This window comes from Ascaphus truei, chromosome 1 (genome assembly GCF_040206685.1).
Source record: "Ascaphus truei isolate aAscTru1 chromosome 1, aAscTru1.hap1, whole genome shotgun sequence".
NCBI lineage: Eukaryota > Metazoa > Chordata > Amphibia > Anura > Ascaphidae > Ascaphus > Ascaphus truei.
The window spans coordinates 81,364,614-81,388,536 of NC_134483.1; the positions used below are offsets into that span (position 1 = coordinate 81,364,614).

The 23,923-nt window shown below is 47.4% G+C and overlaps 1 protein-coding gene across 7 annotated transcripts in view; it reads left to right on the forward strand.

Annotated features, from left to right (window-relative positions):
- The window catches only part of ERBIN (erbb2 interacting protein), a 199,367-nt gene that overhangs the window by 94,734 nt on the left and 80,710 nt on the right, over positions 1-23,923 (forward strand). For all 7 annotated transcript variants that reach the window (XM_075590296.1, XM_075590325.1, XM_075590335.1 and 4 more), the window contains one exon: positions 19,070-19,267. In XM_075590296.1, the coding sequence (XP_075446411.1) occupies positions 19,079-19,267 (189 nt within the window). In that variant the 5' untranslated portion in view covers positions 19,070-19,078. The remainder of the gene's footprint in view (positions 1-19,069; positions 19,268-23,923) is intronic.

The window sequence follows — 23,923 nt, forward strand, 5'->3', positions numbered from 1 at the left end:
TGTTCATTTTATAAATTGGTCAGAATGAGCGAATGCGCAGGTCTTTGTGCTCTGTAATGGTCCCTTTGTTGAAGTCTGTGTTTGGGCCCTTATGTCCAGCTGTATTTTAGCCATGTAAAGCCCTGTTCCGACTCCTAGGAACTGAAGGTTTCTGCTTTGCGAGTGGAGATGAGCTTGGATTACAAATTGCCTGTGTAGTGGTTTATAGTGCTGTACAATTGAGGCCTGTGTGATGATGCTGGCAATAGGATGCTTTTATTTACCTGTCTCTTCATGGATCATTTCACCCATTCCTTTTCTCCATTCTTTGTTGACGTCAGAGTTGTGTTTTTGGCCTCTTGACACTGATTTTAATAAAAAATGTCCCTATCGATCTGGTTTCCCATTAGTTCCTGTTCCTTGGTAGTGTACATTTCCGTGAACATCAGAGCAGGTCATGTTGGATTTTTACCCTTGTTTAACCTTGTCCCTGCTGGAAAATCTCTGCTCTATAATGCTTTGCAGGATGATGGTAAAATAAAATATATTCTAAAGTGTGTGTGTGTGTGTGTGTGTGTGTGTGTGTGTACACGTGTTGCGTTTGGCGCTGGCAGTACTGACTGGCCTGTCACCACTGCCACCGGCAACAGTGCGCTCAATCATGCTTTACTAGCACAAGTGCAAAGCGTGACTAGGAGCGCTGGTGCTGGCTGAAGCGGGGACTGACCGGCTAGTCAGTACTGCGCTGCTTAGTCCGGTGAGAGCGGGCGGTGGAGCGAGGCAAAGCGCTTCGGGACTAGTCCCTGCAGTTAACTCGAGGCCCGGGGGAGAGAGAGAGAATTGCTCTAGGGTCGCAGTATGGCTGTTGGATGGGAGCGGGGATGGGCTTGTCAGTGTGTGTAAGGGAGTCTGGCAGCCTGAGTGTATGTCACAGATGCCCACTGACACGCTCACACACAGTTGCTGAAAGGTGTGGGGGGGGGGGTGGGGAAGGGGTTGACAACCGTGGCAGCCCAGCACCCCTCCCCTCTTTACCAAACCCTGACTCCTAAAAATGCCACCTACATGTTTTATATTTTTATGTATGTATATATATATATCCCCCTTAGCGGTGGTGCGTTTCAGATCCCTCTGGAAGCGCAGGGCTTGAGAATGACTGACCGGAGTAGTGTGAAGTAGTATGGATAACTTCCAGTTCCCCGTGTTTATATAATGGTTCAGGGCTCCTTCATGTGTAAGAGTTTTCATAGTCTGTTGGCTCAAGTAAAAAATGCTTTTTTATTTTTTAATTTTTAATTTTGTTTTAGTTTTCGAGACTTCAGATATTCATAAAACAAATGTCTGTCATTTCTTTCAGCTGCAGAATGAGCCTCTGAGTCATTGTATGGATTTGAGTAATGCAAAATGTGCTATATATATATTTTGAAAACCTCCCTTGCCATGTTAACACAGCTCAAATTATTTTAACTCTGCTAGCACATACCGCTACAGTAGCGATTATTACGGTGTCTTGGTACTTTGGACAGTGGTCTACCATACCTACTTGTTCAAACTGCAGCACACATTATTAGTGGATATTTGCAGTTATCTTCAATTGATCCAGAACACCTCATTTAGTGTTCATACTCTTAGGATCTAAGCGTTTAATTATAGTTTTACTACCCATTATTTTAATTTGTTGCAATAAAGTGTATGTTTTAAAGTGTTCACCATATCACCTTCCAGGTGTTTAGAGTGCCCTTACTAGGTTTCTTTTCTTTGGTTTGCTATTAAATGTACTTACCTAGGGAGCACCGACATCTATACATCTAGACAGCTGCGGGGGTTTTCTCTCCTCTCTTCTAATGTAAAAGGTACCAGTACCCTGTCTCTCACCTTCTCCTGCTCCTCATCTCTGCTGCGTTGGGGGTTGCGTCGTCATTTGATGCCGAATTGCTAAGGCGACGCGCCGTTACAAGAAGATGCCGCCGGAGATTAGGAGAAGGTACGAGGAAAAGGTGACTGTAGGTGCCAGTACGCCTCACCTTTGCATACCGCCACAAAAACCCCTGCTAAATATTATTTTCTTTTAGGGGCATTCGGGCACCAACATTATATAATGTTAGAGTGGGTAACAATATTCATTAGAACAGTCCATTCTACACATGTCTTGTACCCAGGACAAGGGTAAACTCCGGCTTTCTCATGAGGAAAGGAACATCAGCCAGAAAAAGCCCTTTCAAACTTCAAAACATTTATTTAAAGCAACAGAATATGAAAAATCCTGGTGTTTTTTTTTGTTTTTTTTAAACCGGTTTTGAAGTATTAGATAATACTGTCTGCATTTTAAGCTCCTAATGCCAATTTTAATGCTTTTGTTAAATGTACTGATAATTCCTTGGTTGCTACAGCAACCATTTATAAACTTGGATTAACTTCCTCTTTTGAAACAAGCTCTGAAACAGACCTTTTTGAGCTCTGCACTTTGGCAACAAAGTATCACAAACAGATGTGTTGCTTTGTTCCTCTGAGAACTGTAATAATAATGTGTTACACGTGTAACAGTGTTTCCCCCACCCGGTGGGAGATTTGCCCATTACTATGTATGTGGTGCATGATACCTGCTGGTAACAGGAGGGGTGAGTCATCCGCCGGTGGTAGTGGGGACACAGGACTAGGCTTCTGGGGTTCATACCCTACATATTCTGTAGCAGTGCAGCGCCTCCATCTGCAGTAGGCTCTAGGCAACTGAAGGTGATCTCCCAGGGTAGAACTATTACCTCTCCCCCAGTGAGGTCACACCAGGCCAGAGGTATAACAGGAACGGTTTATTGTCCTCACTGTACAGCATAGTAACAAGGCAGTGTCCTGCCCGAGGCAGTCTCTCAGCTACCACTGAAGGATGGGCTCTTGGGACTTCACTACAGGCCAATGGCACCCGCAGCAGTCCAAGCTTTTCCCTGCCCCTCTAGCAGACGTATGGTCCACACTCACTCTCCCCCGGAGGGAAGAGGACCAGAGAAGGCCCAATAGTCAGGCTCTTGGCTGTGTGACCTGCCCCTCTCAAGTGGGTAGAGGCACTACCGAATTTGGGGCGGCACTGCCCTTAAGTACAGCCAGGAGAAGGGCACCAGGTTTGTCTCATGACTGGTCATGTCGAGGCCGGATGTCACCGCCTCCTGCTGTCACTAAAGTGCAGCTCCTCGGAGGGGGAAAACGCCCATATTAACTACTGGCAACCTGATTGTACTAGGGCTTACTGCCAGTACAGGGCAGAATAGTAGCCATCAGGTGACCTGGCTACACACTTGTGTAACATTTTACTTCAGCTGCAGCATTTCACTGACTGCTGCACAGTTAGAAGGCGGCCATTATGTTAGGCGCACAATCAGGATTTTGACAGATTTATAACAGGAGCACCAAATGATTGCCAGCTAATGCTGTGGCCAGGCAGAGAACGGGCGCGCTGGCGCTCGTTTGCTGCGCCCTGCAGGGTCAGGCGATTCGTGGCCTGCTAGGCGTGCACTCGCCTGGGGGCGCGGGCACGACATCACGGAGCAGGTTCGCCCTCCGTGGGCGAAACCGCTCACGTGACGCGCTTGCGAGCGGCAAATTCAAATTTCAGGAACTCGCTCACGCTGGCCAAACACATTGCCTAAGTGTGTTTCATCGCGGCCAGCGTGAGCGCGCCCGCCCAGAGCCACCGAGGCCTTAGGGAAGAATGTAGAATTGTATTGTATTGTATGTCTTTATTTATATAGCGCCATTAATGTACATAGCGCTTCACAGCAGTAATACATGTGGTAATCGCATAAATAACAGATAATATAAATAACAGATCATGGGAATAAGTGCTTTAGACATTAAGGAAGAGGAGTCCCTGCTCCGAGGAGCTAACAGTCTAATTAGAATTATACATTGTAGCATGCATTAAATCTAAAAATAAGAAGGGGGGGGGTAGAATTGTTAATTTAATACCTTTTGTAATACGTTAAAGAAAAAGCTAATTCAAAATTGTTTTTCATTTGCCTTTTTAGTTCAAAAGTCAATCCTTTTTGTGTGTGACAGAATGTGCATTAAATGTATGTGAATTGCTATTTTATAAATGGTTGTCTTGTTGATGATCACAATCCTGAATTAAAATTGTAACGTAAAATAGCTTTCAGAATCACCAGGGGTGATAAGCGACTTCCAGGTGGTAATCTTGTGTACACGTAGACACTGTAGTCTCCTTGAGCAGCCTTGAAGATCCAAAGAAAAAATGAGTTTACTGGAGGAGGGAGAGAGCTCATTTGTTTGAGTGGTTGACTAGAAGAGAACATCAGGTTGGGCAGTAGATGTGTATCAGGCTAAGGCCCCGCTCCCTCAGTCAGCGCACCCGCACTGCAGACAGGCGGCGTGCTGACAGGCACAGACCGCAATATGCGGTCTCTAGGGAGCCGGGGCGGGGGGGGGCGGGAGTGGGAGGGGGGGCGTGGTTTGAGCGGAGGGACCGCTACTCCCCCCCTTCCTCCACGGGCTCGGTCTCCCCGGCTGCAGGAGGGAGCTGCTGCGGGAAGGTAAGCAACACACACACACACACACACACACACACACCCTACCTTGTGTAGGAAGCTGTCTGACAGCTCCCGCTCCCGCCCCCACCGCTGATAGGCTCATCAGCGCACCATGTGACGCGTCACCGCTCGGGATCACAATTTTCTTGCATCCCCTGGCGGCTGACACGTCACAGCGCGTAGTGAGCCGTGCAGCGAGGGGGGACTGGGACCGGCTCAGAAGGATTCCCCTGCTGGTGGGGAACGCTCACGCGGCCGGCTGGGCGCAGCGGGTCCCAGCCCTAACTCCTTTCAGTCAAGCTTTTGACATTGATCCACGTAGGAGACGTGTGAACAAGCTGTACTGTCTGGGAGCTGGGCCCTATGGTGGTTAAGAAGATTTATTGGCTGAGAAACCGAAACTGAGTGGTGTAGTAATTTCTAGTGTCTGCTGTTTGAGGGTAATCGGTGGCATGTGAAAGATCACTCCACTTCAATGACTTTGTCACACAGCAGAGGGCTTGGAAGGAAAAGCATGTTTTATTTGCAGATGACAAACATCTGCAAGAGGGTTGATGCTGGAATTGTTAGTGTTACGTAGGGGTATTATCTAATGACATCCAAGTGAACAAGAGTGCAGCAAACACACGCACTGTAAGCCGTGGAAGGTTACGGCTATTTGGGGGATCATCAAAAAGAGAAGGGCTCTGGAATTGATCTAATGAGCTAAAAGTTACCAAACTGGGGGTTGGGGGCAAGGGGAGGCAATTAACAATTACCAAAGAGAAGGCAGCTATGCCTCTTCGAGGATCATTAGTGATGAGCCGGTTCCATCTTCTTTTGTATCCTTGCATGTTGTTAATTTGAGCTATATGGGCAGTCACTTTTAAGACTTTTCTCATTCTAACTACATAATGTTTGTTTTTAAATAACTTTGCACTTTCCTTAATCATGCGAAAGTTTGTCTTTTGTTCTATGTAGATGCACAGGACACCTTGCATATATTCTCTGTGGGAGTGGAAATGCATGTTCATTGCATTGCCTTTTTTGTATAACCGTGGCTAGAGATCTGTAAATGCATCTTAAGTGATGGCTAAATGTATGGAGACTCCATTTGCTTGTCTATTGCAGTGCTATGCCGGCTATTAAATGCTTTTCTTCTGGTAATGCCAAGAAGTGACTGAGCTTGTACAGCTTAAGAACACCAGTTCCATGTTTCCTGTGTGTTTCCCATGTGCTGCTCTCAGGCCATCTGTCTGCACTTCTGAGGACACGAATCCAGAGGTAGCAGCCAGCAGTAATAGCTTTGTATTAAAAAGCCCACCAGAGGAACCACAGCTCTGACCGGCACGTGCCTCAAGCTTTAATAACATGTTTACAACTCTGCAAGTAACGGAACTAGCTAAAGTCACCACACTGGCTTTCTGTGATATCTCGCTATTAAAACTCTGTCAAAAAAGTTACGTTGGTTGCATTTTAGACCAGGGTTTAATCTCTCTCTGGATTTGGTCTGACTGTTATGGAACAGAGTGACCCTGCCCATGCTCTTAAAAGACCCTTCCAGCCAGGATAGCACCTGACTGCCAGGGACTCCAGTACGCACCACCATTCAGGACTGCAAGAGGGGTTACTCCCAAGAGGACCACCCAGACCTCTGCAGAAGGACCTGCTCTTACACATGAGAACCCCCCATCACTGAGACCCCCCCCCCCATCACTGAGAACCCACAAGCTCCCAGAAGTGATGTAATTACTTTAAAAAAACAAATAATAAAAAAAAAAACGTATATACACCCCCCACACACACCTACCTACCTGGTGGTGCCTTGGGGCAATGAGGCTGCTGGGTTCCTCTATAGCACACTTGAGCTTGCAACAGTCAGGGAAGAGGGCTATTACAAATGCAAGGCTCAATATAAAAAAGCACAGTATACATGAGGTTAACATATAGAACACAGCAGTAAAATAAAGTCCTGGGCCAATCAGAACAGGAGTCTCTCTCCCTCTCCCGCCTTAAACCCTTCTCACTGACTTCCCCATACCTAGGGGAATGCCCTTCCCCTAAATACCCAACTAGGACCCCCTCTATCCACATTTAAGACCCAACCTCAAAACACACCTGCTTAAGGAAGCAAACGAGTAACTCCATGGCTGAGATTTGGCAGCCATTGTGGTTCCCCTGAGGGTTCCTACCCGGTAACTTCACCGGCAAGTATCTTGGGAATCTGTGGGTTCACCGAAAATAGTAGTGTTTAGCTCAGGGGGAACGTGACCTCTGTAAATGTCCTCGGAGTGGCGCGGGACATTTTAAAGATGGCATCGTCGAGATCGCGACCGACGAGGAGTTCTCCCGGCGGCGACGTGTTGCGATTTTGGTTGCAGCCAAACGACCTAGACCGAAACACAGAAACACCCCCATACAAACATGTTAAGTTCTACTTGCAGCTCAAGTTAGCGGGTGGTGTGCCAGTTTATTAAAATGCTGAATATTTTCTGGCATTACCATTACAGACCACCTTGGAAGACATGGGATAGTTTAGGAACTATAGGTTTTCTTTGTTTATATTATATTTTACAGTAAACCCGCACCAGTGTGTCACTCCTGCTCACCTGTAGTGAACAGTTGGGTAAAATAATTTACAGCTTCATCTAGATTCTAATAATGTTTTATAGACCAATAGCCTGTCACATTGTCGTAGCTGTGAATGACGCATGCTGCAAAAATCAGCCTGGAGCAACAGTCTATAGATATGACACACCTGAAGGTGGGAAAATGGCAGATTATCTGAATTATAGATGTACAGTAGATCAGTTGGCATTTCAAATTCACACCCACCCACAACCAAAAGAAGAAACCTCAGGATGTTGTGTTACATCATCAAAGGGAGGAAGGGCTGGGCTGGGTGAGAGATCAGCATGCTGTACTGTAGCTGTGGGCGTCGCAGGACTAGATCATAACAGAAGCTGCAGGTCGGTCTATCTGTATACTTTTCTATACATGATTAAAGAATGCCGCATAACTGATTTGTTCTACTTTATAAATAACACCAAGTTTCATTTTGAATGTATTGTATTTCAAAGAATAGCTAGGTGTTTAAAGCAGTGCTCCATTTTAAACTCCCGGGCACTTAATGTTTCAAACGCCTCTAACTCCTGTACGGAGTATCAGATTGGAACTATAAAAATATGATGGAAAGAGCAAGAAGAGATCTCTTAAATAGAGAGTAAAAAAAAAAAAAACAAGATGCAAAAAGAAAAAAAAACCAGTGATCAGGCAGACTGCTGCTTTTGCATACAGCACCAGAACTGCTGGGCTGTGTCCAGTTGTCTCATTTTCAAATGTATCATTTTGGGGAAAATCCCAGTATATTCTGAGCCAAGCGTTGTGAGCGGTCCTGTAGCTGCAGAGGGGCTAACTGGTACATGAGCGGCAACAGAGCCATATGTTTTTTGTTTGTTTTTTGTACATGAAGATAATAGATTAATCTTCTTTCAGTTGCCACAAACATATCCATGTTCTTGTCGGTGATCTGACGCCTTCTTGTGGAAACGTAAGCCCGGCCTGGTTTGTAGATATAATGCCGGCCACGGACGTGGCTTTTCCCTGGAGCGTGTTAGTGACCGATTAGACATTTGCTATCACTCTACTCACGTTCTGCTTACTTTGTTTCCTGAGAATGTGTTAAAGGTGGAAAAGATTAAAATAAATAGAATGTAATTAGAATTTCTGAATCTGCCAGTAGAAATTACCGTTACCATGGCTGTTCTGCTGAAATATAGCATTATACATTTTTTAGTGTTTTTTTTTTTTATCACAATTGAGATTTTGTGAAGAAAAGAAAACCCAACTGCTTTAGAAGACTCTTTTTTTAAGTAACAAAAATGAGCATGTAACATGAGCCATCAGTAGCATGATCGCATGATAAAGTGGCTGCCAGCCATCTTTTGTTCTGTACCAACATACCAAAACAACAGTATATTAACTTTGTACGTAGGACATTATTGATATATTTGTGCACCGTCCGTGGTCGGGGTAATCTAGGTTGGGAAGCCCCATATGTGATGATTGCTATTGTGATCCTTGCAGTTAAGCTTTGTGTCATTGCTTTGCAGTGCATTGCAGGGCTCTCTGGTAGGGAAGAGGAAAGACTTGCAGGACTACTAACCATTGGGCTGCCCTAAGTGACGTTGCCTGTTTAGCACAAGAACTATCACACTGTGAAGGGCTCTTATGGCGTACAGTAGACGTCCATGGTATTTTTGCTCGTGTTCTCTGGGGAGATCGCGTTCACGTCACAGGGGGGCGGTAGCGACCACATGATCGCTACCCCAAACTTGGTGGCAATCGCAGAGGGACGGCAGCAAAAGTGTTAAAGAAAGTTTGAGACGGCTTTTAGAAACTACAGTGGACTTTCCCTTTACTCCGACCCCAGTGAAAATGGGCTCAGGGGACGTTTAGCTTTAACATGCAATTTCTCACCTTGGTGATTTAATGGCTATTCATTGGGTTACTTCGAAATCCGGGGCCCATTGCATACACCTGCTCTGTGTTCATGAGTTTATTGTCAAAACATTACGTGCTGATCATGTTTTTTTTTTATTAGATCGTGACCTTCTTTATGAACACAAAAGAAAATGTAACAAGTAAAACTGGGAAAACCCAAGTAGCAGCATGTACTGAAAAGTCGGTGAAAGAGAGAGCCATCAGCAATATCGTACTGTACTGTGGGAGGTTTTCATGAAAACTGATGGTGCCAATTGAGGCATTATTGCATGGAGACTTCCACTGGTCAATGGGCATTTCCGTGCAATAGGAGGGATTGGGGCAGTGTCACAGCTAATCGGTAACCCCCATTGTGGGATAAACACTATTCACAAGACCTGCGAGTATATAAAAGTCCTCAAAATAGCAGTCATGGATAAACACCAACACAATTTAACTTCATGAAAGCGAATATAAGTGTGTGTGTGTGTGTGTGTGTGTGTGTGTGTATGTATATACAGCTAAACCCCGTTATAACGCGCCTCGCTATACCGCGATTCGGTTATAACGCGGTTTTCCCGTGGCTCACGTTTAAATAAAAAAAAAAAAATTTAAAAAAAAAATTTAAAAAAAAATTTTTTTTTTTTGCACACTGCACACACTGCACACACTGCACACACTGCACACACTGCACACACTGCACACACTCACTGCACACACACTGCTCATTGCTCACACTGCACACACTGCACGCACACTGCACACACTGCACACACACTGCACACTGCACACACACTGCTCATTGCTCACACTGACACACACTGCACACTGCTCACACTGACACACACTGCTCACACTGACACACACTGCACACTGCACACACACTGCTCACACTGACACACACTGACACACACTGCACACACACTGCACACACACTGCTCACACTGACACACACTGCACAGACACTGCTCATTGCTCACACTGCACACACTGCTCATTGCTCACACTGACGCACACTGCTCACACACACACACAGCAAGGTAACCCAACCTCTGTGGTGCCTCTTCAACATTAACCCCCTCACAGCCAGGGGAAAGGGTGTCCGAGCGTCCGAGCGTCCGGTGTGTCCCCCTCCCCTCTAGGCTGGTGTTACGGCCCGGGGCGGGGGGTGGGACGTCATTATGCTGTGGGGGGGTGGCGGGGCCCTGCGCTGCGGCTGAGTGGCAGGACGACCCTGCGCTACGGCGGGCCCTGTACTGCTGCGCGAGGGCCCTGTGCTGCGGGGGCGGGGGGGGGGGGGGGTTAGCGGTCTTCCGGAGACTGTGCTTACCTGTCTCCAAAGCAGCACATCCCGACAGCGATCACTTTAGGCACCCCTCACGTTCGCCGTGCGCATGCGCATGCGCCGTGCGGCTTGTGAGGTGTGGATGTTCCCTGCCAGTTCCCTCTGCTCCTCCTGAAGCGGGGACCGGAGGGGCATCCCCCCTCCCATCCCGCGGCCTGTCACGCGGTGACAGGGGGAAGCGGGGACCGGAGGGGCATCCCCGCTCCCATCTCCTGTCCTGCGGTGACCGGGGGAAGCGGGGACCAGAGGGACATCCCCGCTCCCATCTCCTGTCCCGTGGGATGAATATGCGCTGATGCGGCGGCCATTTAAAAAAAAAAAATTAGCGCCACCCCGTTACTAACGCGGTGGTCTCGGGTTGGACCCCGAGGACAGCGTTATAACGGGGTTTAGCTGTATATATATATATATATATATCAGTTTTTGGATCATAAACATAATACGTAAGTGCTGCTGCTATAAGAACAAAGTTGAAAACATAAGGCCCCGCTCACACAGCACGCTACACAACGTGCTGCGCGCGTGCGTTCGTCTCGGACACCCGGCGGCCAATGGTAGTGTTCAGTGTTGAAACTACCATTGGCTGCAAAGTACGGCATCAAATCAAATGCAAGACTTGAGAATACATTAGGAGTGTGGTCTGTGTTTACAATATGTGCATATATTTATTTACTGTCTCCTGACTTCTGTATGTATGTACAGTCTGTATATGGTGAGTAACTACAGCTTATAGGGCTCCATGTTAAAATGGATAAGAGGCAAGTTGACACTACTCATTTACATGTCATTTCCCAGAATCCTTGGCTTTAGTGGAAGCATTGTATGTGAAGAGATAATGAGGAACAGCGGGGTTGCTGGGCGGAACATGGTGATATATTTTTGACTTGCTGGTCTTGTTTGTTGAGGGTGTTTTTCACATATTTTAAACTTTGTCTGTGTAGCAACAGCACTATCTGCTGATTTATTGTGATTTACATTCCGGATTCAGTTTTATGTGGTTTTGGAATCATTTTGAGAAGAAAAAATTCCCCTTGTGTTTGGGACTGTCTGTGTTTATTTATTTATTTATTTATTTATTTATAAAATATTTTACCAGGAAGTAATACATTGAGAGTTACCTCTCGTTTTCAAGTATGTCCTGGGCATAGAGTAAAGACAAATAATACAGGGTTACAAATACAGTTACATAACGAGCAGGGTATACATTATACACATAATCTATACTATGCTTTATCTACATAAACATTCTGTAACATTTTCCTTGGTAGTTTTATATGTTACGATGAGCTTTTATGAGTTTTTTGTGTTCAGTCCTGCAAGCCTTGCAGCTAAATATTCAGCCCTGCAGCGCTAAGTGTTCAGCTATTATCCCTTCAACTGTCGGTGTCAGCAACCGAAGGGTTAATTAAGAATGTTTGACCAAATTAGAATGGTGACCTTGTTTTATGGGGCTGAGAAAAAAGGTTTTAACATCAATGCTTCTCCACAACAGTAATGAGCAGGACGAGAAACGTAAATGGTAGTTGCAAGATACATTTATATTTTCTAATTGGCTGTACAGGACTGGACCTTTCAAGACCAAAAAATGAAAGCTGGTTATGTTGTCATCTGACCATGTGACCTAACTTGAGTATGACCTCTGCTGAAGGGATGCAAAGGACGGGCCCAGCATGGGCGCATACCAGGGGCTGGCTGGAAGGAAAGTCCAACCAACCGGTCCAAGAGACAAGGCGGCCCACATACACCATACAGACGCACGCGCACACCAGATACACGCCATCCATCATACAATGAGAAAGCTCCATACACATACAAAAGCACAATAAACACACCCATCACACCCCGTATATACACCAGCAATGGAAATTCACGGGCGCGAGCACCTAAAAGTTTGTCCCTGATGCCTATATTTTGTCAAGGGGCCATGTATTTGTATATTAATGCAGCAGACAATGCAATATCCTACATGTGTTTTTTTGGTTTTGTTTTTATAAATCAGTTCTATACTGTGAGAAAATAGTTGTAGCGCATTTTTTTAAATTTTTTTTAAACCAACTTTTTTTTCCCTCTTTTTTTTTTTTTAGTATGTTCTTGTATAGATAGCGCTGTTAGTTTTACGCAGCGCTTTACAGAGACATTTTGCAGGCACAGTCCCTGCCCTGTGGAGCTTACAATCTATGTTTTTGGTGCCTGAGGCACAGGGAGATAAAGTGACTTGCCCAAGGTCACAAGGAGCCAACACCAGGAATTGAACCAGGCTCCCCTGCTTCAAACTCTGTGCCAATCAGTGTCGTTACTCACTGAGCCACTCCCTCTCCTACATTTTTAAAGTGTTATAATGTAACAAGCCTTTGTTTCTATAGCAACAATTTATGGCACACCCCTTTTTGAGCCCTGCCCCCTCTCTAGCAGTGCATGAGGTCAATTGTTTCTAGTGACTGCCTGGTCACATGATCTTCCCCACAGAACTTTGTCATATTAATATGCATATGTGTTCCACTGACTGCAGAATACTCTTGCAGTCATTTAGTGAACCCCCAGGCCGAATCTTCACAGATCGATCACAGGAGAACGGATCGATCGGCAACTTGGCTAATTACTTATCATTGTGTGGATTGTATTGATGCACATATTAATGCTGTGTTTCCACCCCCCCCCAATTTCCCCCTTTAATATGTGCATCAATATAATCCACACAATAAGTAATTAGCTAAGTTGCAGATCGATCCGTTCTCTGATCAATTGTGCCATCCTAAACCTCTCCCCCCACCCCCCCCGCCCCCAATGCATCCTCTTCCCCCTCTGTGCTGCTGTGGATGTACAGCTCCCCCATCCCTAAGGCCTGGGACATAGTAAGCGCTTAGGCTAAGGCCCCGCTCCCAGAGTCAGCGCACCCGCACTGCAGACAGGCGGTGCGCTGACATACACAGACCGCGATATGCGGTCTGTAGGGAGCCGGAGCGGGAGGTGGGCGGGAGTGGGAGGCTTGACAGGGAGGGGGGGCGTGGCTTGAGCGGAGGGACCCGCTACTCTCCTCCCCCCTCCCTCCACAGGCTCGGGCTGGAGCTGGAGCTGCTGAGGACACACACGCAGGCACTTATACATACACACACACACACACACACACACACACACACACACACGCAGGCACTCACGCACTCAGGCACACACAGACAGGCACGCACTCAGACACACACACAGACAGGCACTCACCTGCTTTCACTCCACACTCCTCCCCGCTCCCCGAAGCCTCTCCTCCTCCCGAAGCCTCCCCTCCCCATTGGCTCACAGCCACACCACGTGACGCGTCAACGCTAGGAAACACCATTCTCTTGTGTCTCCTAGCGGCTAACGCGCCACAGCGTGTAGTCAGCTGTGCCGCCAGGGGGGACCGGGACCGGCTCGCGAGGATTCCCCTGCTGGTGGGGAACTCGCGACATGGCCGCCCGCGCCAACGAGCGCAGCGGGACCGAGGTCTTAGGTGCTGCTGCTCGCTCACGCTTGTTGCCGCTCGCTCTACCAGGAGCTTTTTGCTGTCCTGACAGAGGAGACAGCAAGCGCGCTTGGGAGGCGGGTATCACTGTGTGTGTGTGTCACTTGGTAGCTGTCAGTGTGTGTGTGTCACTTTTGAAGTGGTCTGTGTGTTTGTGTGTCACTGGGGAACGTGTGTGTGTGTGTGTGTGTGTGTGTGTGTGTATGTATGTGTGTGTGTGTGTGTGTGTGTGTGTGTGTGTGTGTGTGTGTGTGTGTGTGTGTGTGTGTGTGTTATATAATATTTTAAAAATGAAAAAAAAAGACGTGAGAATAAATTATTTATTAACATTGTGCAACTTTGATAAATATATGCACGCGCGCGCGCACATGCATACACATGCACGCGCACGCACACACACACATACACATACACATGCACACACACATGCACACACGCGCACACGCACGCACACACATGCATACACACACACATACATACATACACACACATACACACACACACATGCACACACACATGCACACACGCACACATGCACACACACACACATGCACACACACACACACACACACACACATGCATACACACACACACACGCGCATACACATGCATACACACACACACACACACACACAATGCACACACACACATGCACACACAGACACACACACACACACAGGAGACATGGATCGGGGCAGAAGGGAGACATGGATCGGGGCAGAAGGGAGACATGGATCGGGGCAAAAGGGGGACAGACCGTCAGGGGGCGGGCCGGGGGAGGGCCAGTGACGTCACGGAGCTGGTTCGCCCTCATTGGGCGAACCGCTCACGTGACCGGCCTGTCTCGCCGGCAAGCGGGGGAATTTTAAATTCCCCTAAGACCTAAGGAAGCGCAGGTGAGCCCCTACTAAAGCCGCTCTAATTGAGGCTGTAGGGGCTCAGTGCTGAGCGGGAGCGCGCGTCAGCACGCTTCCGCCAGCAAGCGCCAAACATGGCCAAGGCCTTATCCTCACCTTCCTTATCTCTGTTTTAACATCCTTCCAGGGCCTTCTAACATTCCTCCCCCACCCCACCTCATATGCATCTCTGTACACACACACACACACACACACACACACACACACACACACACACACACACACACACACACACACACATATATCTTGTGTCCCTATGGAGGAGAAAAATCCTCACTGGTTGACATGTCCACACACACTGATTTTCGGCGTCCCACTGATTTTTGGAGTCGGTCTTGTTAATTTCTAGCATCCTCACTATTTAATACTACACTGATGCCGGAAGTGTCTTTACCAGTTACACGCACGTTTGTGCAGTAGGTCTCACTGATGTATTCCTTTGGGGTTGATGATATTTCTGCACGTGTTTGCAGCTTTGCTCTCTGCATAGTAATGCGTTCCTGGCTCTCTGCCAGGGTATGTGCCATCGGATCTATCTATAGGGTCCATGCCCTCTGAAGTTCTGCCTGTTCTTCTCTGGTCCTTTTTTTGAGGGCAGCGGTTTGTAAGCTCGGGGCGCTGCTCCACCCCTCTGCTTATCCTTAGGGTGCACTTCCTTTACTCTTCAATTGCCACTCGTCCTCAGTCCCGCTGGCTGTATTGGAGCTTTGTACGTTGGAAAGGGTCTTCCTGAGCATCTTGGCTGTCTGAGAGAGCAATATGGCAGAAAGTGAGATGAAGAACGTAGGAACGTGACAACCAGGGGGATTCTGGGAGAGGAAATTGCAATGACAGCTACTTCAACAGTGATCAGTTTCAAAACAACGGCTTCTTTTATTTTATTATTTATTTCTTTTTGTTCCCTGTACATCCCCAAAACGGATGGCACTTAACCCTGGGAATACATCATTCATTAGATATATTTGCTGGAAAAAAGAAATTGCCGCTGGGATCACTTGGAGTCATTACAAAGCACCAATGATGATGTTGCTTTATTGGTCTTGTGGGAACGAGCTGTCGGTTTCAACGCCACTGAGACGGAAGGACCAGGGTATTGCTGCTCTTAAACAAATAGAAATATTTTTTTCTAGTCGGCAGGTTTGGGGGTTTTGTTTAGTAAATGAAGAAAAAAGGACGGTGCTTGCATGTTTATTAGTGGATAAAAGCAAGTAATCCCTGTAGTGACGTTTTGGCTGTCATAGTTTAGTAGATACAATGCAATTAAAAAATGAACAGTGTCATGACAAGAAAGCCCAATGCTATATCCAATGACATTATTTAGTACATTACCACATATTTTATGTATATGCATCAGTAGGGCTCATTTAGTTCAATCCTTCTAAGCTTGCGACCACGTCAAGGTAAACCCATTTCAGCAGGTCCTACACTACCAATATTATACTGTCTTATATATTTCTTCCACTGCATAGAGTTTCATTGTATATATTAGGTCAGGGGAGCGCAAACTTTTGAAGCTGGGCCCCCCTGTCTTCCCCTGCTCTTGCGCCCCACCTCACCTTGTATCCGCGTCAAATGACGCAGCGGGATCATGTGACGTCACAAAAAGATAAAACTTGCATCCACTAGGCGTGGATGAACAGGAAGAAGCTAAAGGATAAAGCAACACAATATACAAGGGCTATAAAATGTCAAAACAAGTACAACAACAGTAACCGGTCAATGAAGGCAACTACTGGCATTTAAGTACTTTAAGGAGCAAGAGATAAATGGGGATTAACGAGGGCCAAATTAATGAGGGCCGTACTGTCAGTGGCACACAAGTTTAGAAATTAGTCCATGTGGGAGTACCTGTCTTCTTCTATACATCATATCTGATTGTGTCAGACTGCACCAAACTATTGGCTATAATGGTTTTTGCACTGGCATTTATTGTTCTATAAATGACGCCACAATCCTAGTAGCACGCTCTTTGACACACATACATGACGTGGATTTGGGTTCTGAGCTTATAGGAGGCATGTATGTATATATGTATGTATATATGTATGGCTCGACAAATGCACTCGTCTGCACGCCACAGGCGAGTGCATTTTGGCCGCTGCCGAGTGCTTACCTGCGGCGTGGTACGGCGATCAGTCTTCCCCTGCAAATTTTACACTCTCCCCTGCAGGTCCTGAAAAAATTGTTGCCATGGCAATGCACGGCCATTTTTTCAGAACCTGCAGGGGAAAGAGTACAATTTGCAGAGATGGGGACGGAAATCGCCACAGGTAAGTCGGGGGGTAGTGGGGTGTGTGTGTGTGTGTGTGTGTGTGTGTGTGTGTGTGTGTGTGTGTGTGTGTGTGTGTGTGTGTGTGTGTATGCGCGCATGCGCGCATCAGGGACATCCCTTCAATATTAAAAATCCAAAAATATTTATTCCTTACATCAATGTTTTCGGTACTATATGGGACCTTTCTCAAGATATATACATATACAGATGCAGCAGGCATTATTGCTCCGGCTATCGCACAATATTGCGTATGAGATGGCGTGAGTTTGAACAATTTTGTGAGTGTGTACACATGCACGTATCTCAACAAAAAGTACGCTTATAAAAATAATTTAAAAAAAGGGGAGTTTCGCCCACTTTTAAGATTTTTATAATACTGATGGAGTCAATTGTTATATCTTACTATAAGGACGTTCTTTTAGTCTTGGCGTCAGCGCACCGCGTCAAATCAAGTTGATTTTAATCCATCACGTGCGCCTATAGTGGGCGCAATGGCGCAACACAGCGTCAAATCGCTGAAGTCAATTGAAATTAATTTTATTGGCGACTGCTGCGTGACGTGAGCGGTTCAGCCAATGAGGGCGAACCACTCACAGCCACGCCCCCTTGTCTCCTACACTATAGGCAGAAATCGCTATGACAACGGAGATGGGTTACATCACTCGGTCACGTCGCCGTAGCCGGGACTATAAGTGCGACCTAACTGAGCGAGTGCTACGGACTTCTTCTTTTTTTGTTTTTTTGGGTCTGTTTCCTGGAGTTGGACATATACACTCATGCATGTGCCCTTTTACACGCACGCATACATACACATGCACACTCTCGTGTGTGTGTTTGTGTGTGTGTGTGTGTGTGTGTGTGTATATATATATATATATATATATATATATGTGATATAGAGGTATCTGTACCGTGTTAGCCGAGCTTAATAATCAAAAATGAATAGACGATACTGTTCTGTGGCTAACGAAATGCTTTTATTTGTGGAGCTTTCGAGATACACTGATCTCTTCTTCCGGCGGTGTTACATTGAATAAATCAGGCAAGGGTTTACTTAAAAACAGTGTCTCCTGGAATGTTATCTGTGCTTATCTCTCCCCGTGTGTAGATGCGATTTATGACTAGGTGTTAAATAGTCCCTGAATGCACACACACCTTTTGTAAAGCGCAGTATACACTGTGGGCTCTTCATTCATTTATATGTACATACACATACACACACACACACACACATTCTTACATCACTAACATTCAGGGACTATTTAACACCTAGTCATAAATCACACACTACACACGGGGGAGGGATAAGCACAGATAATATTCCACGAGACACTGTTTTTACGTAAAACCCTTGCTTGCTTTATTCATTGTAACACCGCCGTGTATCCAATCGCACATGTATACGGGTGTATGTGTTCTTTGCTTTTAATATCTCATGAACTAGGGGAGAGTGCCCTGATTCATGATGTAAATCAGGTGGGTCTCTTCTTATAAATGCCGATGTGTTGTCATAATGAACGTGTTTCCTGGTAGGTGTTTTCTGAATACCACACGCAGAAAATAAATAGCTTTACGTTCACAGCATTAGACAATGCCTGGATTTGTGTTTTTTTTTTTTTTTTTTAAAGTTACCCTTAGTTATTATGCCAGAGTTTTTACTGCGAATTTTGAACCACATGAGTAGTTTAACCCTCAAGTGGTTAAAGAGATCCAACGAGCCTGTCATTGTTACAGGAGGCTGCCGAGCCCCAGAAAGTCCAGCACATCCAAGGTCTTCATGTGCAGGAAACTTGTCGAGCTGGATTTTCCCGGCTGCGCGTCCTGCGATTTGTATATGTGTGTTTCTCAGACGGCTGCAGTAATGAGAAGGCAGGGAGAGTAGGATGATGCATAATGCGTAGAGCGGGGTAGCTTTAATAACAAAAGGCAGGAGAGCAGTATGTTACCCATACACGATATGTAGAGCAGCTTGGCGCACTGCTTTTTCCTCCTCGTGAATGGAGCTTTGCAGCTATAAATGGATCCATCTGCCCCCAGGCTTTCTCCTGACTGTCGCTTTGTTTCTAGTGCCTGAAGATGACCACGAAGAGGAACCTGTTTGTGCGGTTGGTGCCCTGCCGCTGTCTGCGGGGAGAGGAAGAGACCGTGACCTCGCTTGACTACTCGCACTGCAGCCTGGAACAGGTGCCCAAGGAGATCTTCACCTTCGAGAAGACCTTGGAGGAACTTTATTTGGACGCCAACCAGATTGAAGAGCTTCCCAAGGTACCGCTTGTTGTAGAAAGTGTTCATATTTTCCATCACGCCCGCCGCCGAGCAGCTTTTCTCCTGGGGGCCATTCCAGCTGTGTTTTTTTAATATAAGCATTACCTCACATGTCGCTATATTTCCCTTCTTGGCAGGGTCCCATGCCAACCAATAACTTAACACCCAACTCGTGAGCAGAAGAGTCAGACAGGACTTTCCTTACACTGCTAGCCTCCTCTGTATACTGTAGCTGGAATCCAATCCTGTTTATTTTCCTTTTATTCCCAGGCGGTTTACACGCTGTAAACCTTTTTATAAAGCCGACATTCAATCCTATTTATTTTCCTTTTTGTGTGTCCCCAGACAGTCTACATTCTGGCTGCTGCAAAAACAAATTGAGTTTTGCTCCTGTCCGAAAAGTCTGTGGCTGCACCTCTGAGGCTTAATTGCCTAAATCTCTACACTTTTTTTTTCCCTCTAGCAAAATTAGCATTATTGCAACATCTCAGAGAAAATCCTATTTGCTGAAACATGATCTCTTGTATACAGTATGTGATTCTTTGTGTGCAGGTCTCTGCATAGATCAGATTCTCAGAAAAACACTGCAGGTTTTCTACAGAATATCCCAGTTTTCTATAAACGGAGACGTGCGGATCCGAATGCTGACTTTCTTTGCTGACTCTCTGCTGACTCTCTTTGCCTACTTATGACCTAGCCCCCCCCCCCTCTTATGACCATTACTCAGTACTTTGTGAAGACCTCATGCTGAAAGTTTTAGTCCCATTTTTCTTAAAGAGAACTTGTCTCGCCCCCAGCTCTGGGAAGCGGTATCACAGCATGTTGAATAAAGGCCTAGGAGGAAAGATTAAGGGAATACCCACAGCCAACCGTACCCCAGTACTCAAGTCATATGTAGCATCTTGCACATTAAAAAAATAAATAAATGACGGAACGGGTCAGGACACAAATAGTATACAATGGATAAAAAAAAAGGTAATATTTATTCGGAACAAAAACTTTGATTAGTCTATAGATCTAAGTAGCACCAAAAACAGGTTTTTAAACGCACAATCCATCCGTGGACTAATGGGAACTAATTTCAGCGACTAATTCCAGGGTCTCATCTGGGTAATTGATGCATTATTTTTAAGCTAAATTTGACACCTGTAAGTATTTAACTTGAAAAGTTGGGATGAGATTGATGTAATCTGGCTGCTCCCTGCTGTGTGAGGTCTGTTATCAGACAGTGCTTGTACAAGCCCCATCTCTCTCCGCCTCCCCATAACTTTATTGGTTGTCTGATAAGGACAGAGTGGGATATGGGTAAAAAAAAAAAAAAACATTGAATTTAGACACTTTCCCATTCAGAGGACCCTAACAAATTCTATGTGGGATTGCACCTTTAAGAACAAACAAAGGGAACATTTCAATAATAACCCTATTAATCACATTCTTTTATTGGACAGCAAAATCTATATGTTGATTTTGTATATTTTCCTTAGTGTTACAAAACTCTTGTAAACAATTTTTTGTTCTCTTCTCCTTGGTCATTCGTTATAATCCTCTGCCCCCGTTAACGTGCTAATCTACATAAATCCCCCAAATCTGCCCCAAACATGCCTCTTTTTTCCAGCACGTGTACGGCGGCATCTTTTTCTTTCGGCCTCTTACACGTGGAACACTTTCACAGCTCCCACTTTGTGTCATTTCATGGAGGCCTTCCAATGCCCTCTGCACTAAAACCATCCCAGCCCCATACTAATTACCCACACCCCCCTACCACAAATCCCTTCACTGTCTCTCTTTACTCCACTAAACCATTTGAACCCAATGCTCTGCTCCCTCCCGTTTCGCTCTGCGAGCTTAGTTCGCTGCAGTATGAGTATCTGCATAGTTATATGTATAGGTGGTTTGAATGGGAATGGATAATTTGGCTGTATGCTATTATTGGCTAAGCCAGCAATGTTTAGTCATGTACTTATTTTACAACAAAAACTCCATTTACTCCTTAATTGCTGAAAATCTAATATTAAAATAATACCTTGTGTTTAGCTGGAAATTCCTGTTTGACACCAGCCATTCACATGGTGCTTCTGTATCCACTCTCTCCATTGAGGCAAATGCACTAGGAAGCCGCACTTCTGATTCTGTCTCATCAGTTTGGCCCCCTATTACACAGATGTAGATAGTAAGCTTTGAGGTAAGGTGGCTTCTGTCTCGAGTACTTACTTTATACAGTAAAGTAGTATTGCTATTACTCCAGTATTTGTATCTAACTATTTCAAGGAGACATTCTACCTGTTTAAAAAAATAATCACATGTTACATGAAACAGGGGGAGGGGGGGGGTCTCTGGAGCTGAACCCGTTCATTTCAGCTTGGGGGAACCCCTTGGCTCCGAGATGGAGGGGATGTGGCGCAGTCTACCCCAGGGGAAACAAAATGGAGGTTTAAATCTCCTATGTAACGTGGTAATCGGAAGCAACAGCAACGGCAGCGGGTTTTAACCTCCATGAAATTCCAATGCACCTTCTTCGTTAAGTAACCTCGGGAAGCAGGATCAACCGGAGCCGAAATAATGGTGTTCCGCTCTGGAAGACCCCCTGCTAACTACTTGCATAAAAAGAAAGGGGGTGGGGGGCGCAAGGTAGGACTGCTCCTTTAACATACGTGCTGCTCCCAGCGACAGCCTTCCTCAGGTGGGTGGATACCTTGCATGTTCCCCATAGATGAACAGTTCATTCAGAGTCTTTAATGGTTACATGCGCTAATAATAAATAGCATAATAATGAAGTAATCCCTTAGGAACAGACCATTACTGGCCAATAATGCCCTGGCTGCAGCAGTTGAAGGCTCGAGGCTAAATGTGAGTGGAAGGGGCTGAAGTAGGGTAAAGGGGGGGGGTCTCTTGCTGATGCAGGCTGGGTATGGGGGTTCTCTGCTGATGTAGGCTGGGTAAGGGGGGTCTATGGCTGATGCAGCTGGATAAGGGGGTCTCTGGCTGATGTAGGCTGGGTAAGGGGGTCTGTGCTGATGCAGGCTGGATAAGGGGGGTCTCTGGCTGATGCATGATGGGTAAGGGGGGGTATTTGGCTGCAGGCAGGGTCGGCATCTCTGGCTGATGCAGGCTCCCCTTTAAGCTCTCCATCACCTTATGCTCTCTCCCTCACCCCCTTACGTTCTCTCCCTCACCCCCTTACGTTCTCTCCCTCGCCCCCTTACGTCTCTCTCCCTCGCCCCCTTACGTTCTCTCCCTCGCCCCCTTACGTTCTCTTCCCCTCGCCCCCTTACGTTCTCTCCCTCGCCCCCTTTACGTTCTCTCCCTCGCCCCCTTACGCTTCTCTCCCCTCGCCCCCTTGCCTCTCTCTCCCTCGCCCCCTTGCCGCTCTCTCCCTCGCCCCCTTGCGCTCTCTTCCCTCTCCCCCTTGTCCTGCGCTCTCTCCCTCGCCCCCTTGCGCTCTCTCCCTCGCCCCTTGCGCTCACTCCCACTCCCCTTGCGCTCTCTTCCCTCGCCCCCTTGCGCTCTCTCCTCGCCCCCTTGCGCTCTCTCCCTCGCCCCCTTGCGCTCTCTCCCTCGCCCCCTTGCGCTCTCTCCCTCGCCCCCTTGCGCTCTCTCCCTCGCCCCCTTGCGCTCTCTCCCTCGCGCCCCCTTGCGCTCTCTCCCTCGCCCCCTTGCGCTCTCTCCCTCGACCCCCTTGCGCTCTCTCCCTCACCCCCTTGCGCTCTCTCCCTCACCCCCTTGCGCTCCTCTCTCACCCCCTTGCGCTCTCTCCCTCTCACCCCCTTGCGCTCTTCTCCTCACCCCCTTGCGCTCTCCTCCCTCACCCCCTTGCGCTCTCCCTCACCCCCTTGCGCTCTCTCCCTCACCCCCGTGCGCTCTCTCCTCAACCCCCTTGCGCTCTCTCCCTCACCCCCTTCGCTCTCTCCCTCACCCCCTTGCGCTCTCTCCCTCGACACCCCTGCGCTCTCTCCCTCACCCCCTTGCGCTCTCTCCGCTCACTCCCTTGCGCTCTCTCCCTCACCCCCTTCCGCGCTCTCCCTCACCCCCTTGCGCGCTCTCTCCCTCCCCTATCGTCTCTCTCCCCTCCCCTATGCTCGCTCCCTCCCTCCCTACTCTCTCACACCCACGCTCCCTCCCACTCTACGCTCACCCCCTACGCTCTCTCACCTCCTCCCTCCTAGCTCTCTCTTCCTCCCTCCCCCTACACTCTCTCCTTCCCCCCTACGCTCTCTCCCTCCCCTACGCTCTCTCCCTCCCCCCTATGCGCTCTCCTCCCCCCTACCTACGCTCTCCCTCCCACGCTCTCTCCTCCTCCCCCCTATGCTCTCTCCCTCCTCCGCCCTCGCTCTCCTCCTCCCCCCTACGCTCTCTCCCTCCTCACTCTCCTCTCCCTCCCCCCATGCTCCCTCCCTCCCCTCCTACGCTCTCTCCCTCCCTCAGCTCTCTCTCCCTCCCTCCCCCCATGCTCCCTCCCTCCCCCATGCTCCCTCCTCCCTCCCTACGCTCTCTCCCTCCCCCCCCCACAGCCTCTCCCTCCCTCCCCCCCACCCTCCTTCCACCCTACCCTCCCTCCCCCTCCCCTCCCTCCCCCCTACCCTCCCTCCCCCTACCTCTCTCTCTCCTCCCCCCCTACGCTCTCTCCCTCCCTCCCCCTATGCTCTCTCCATACCGCTC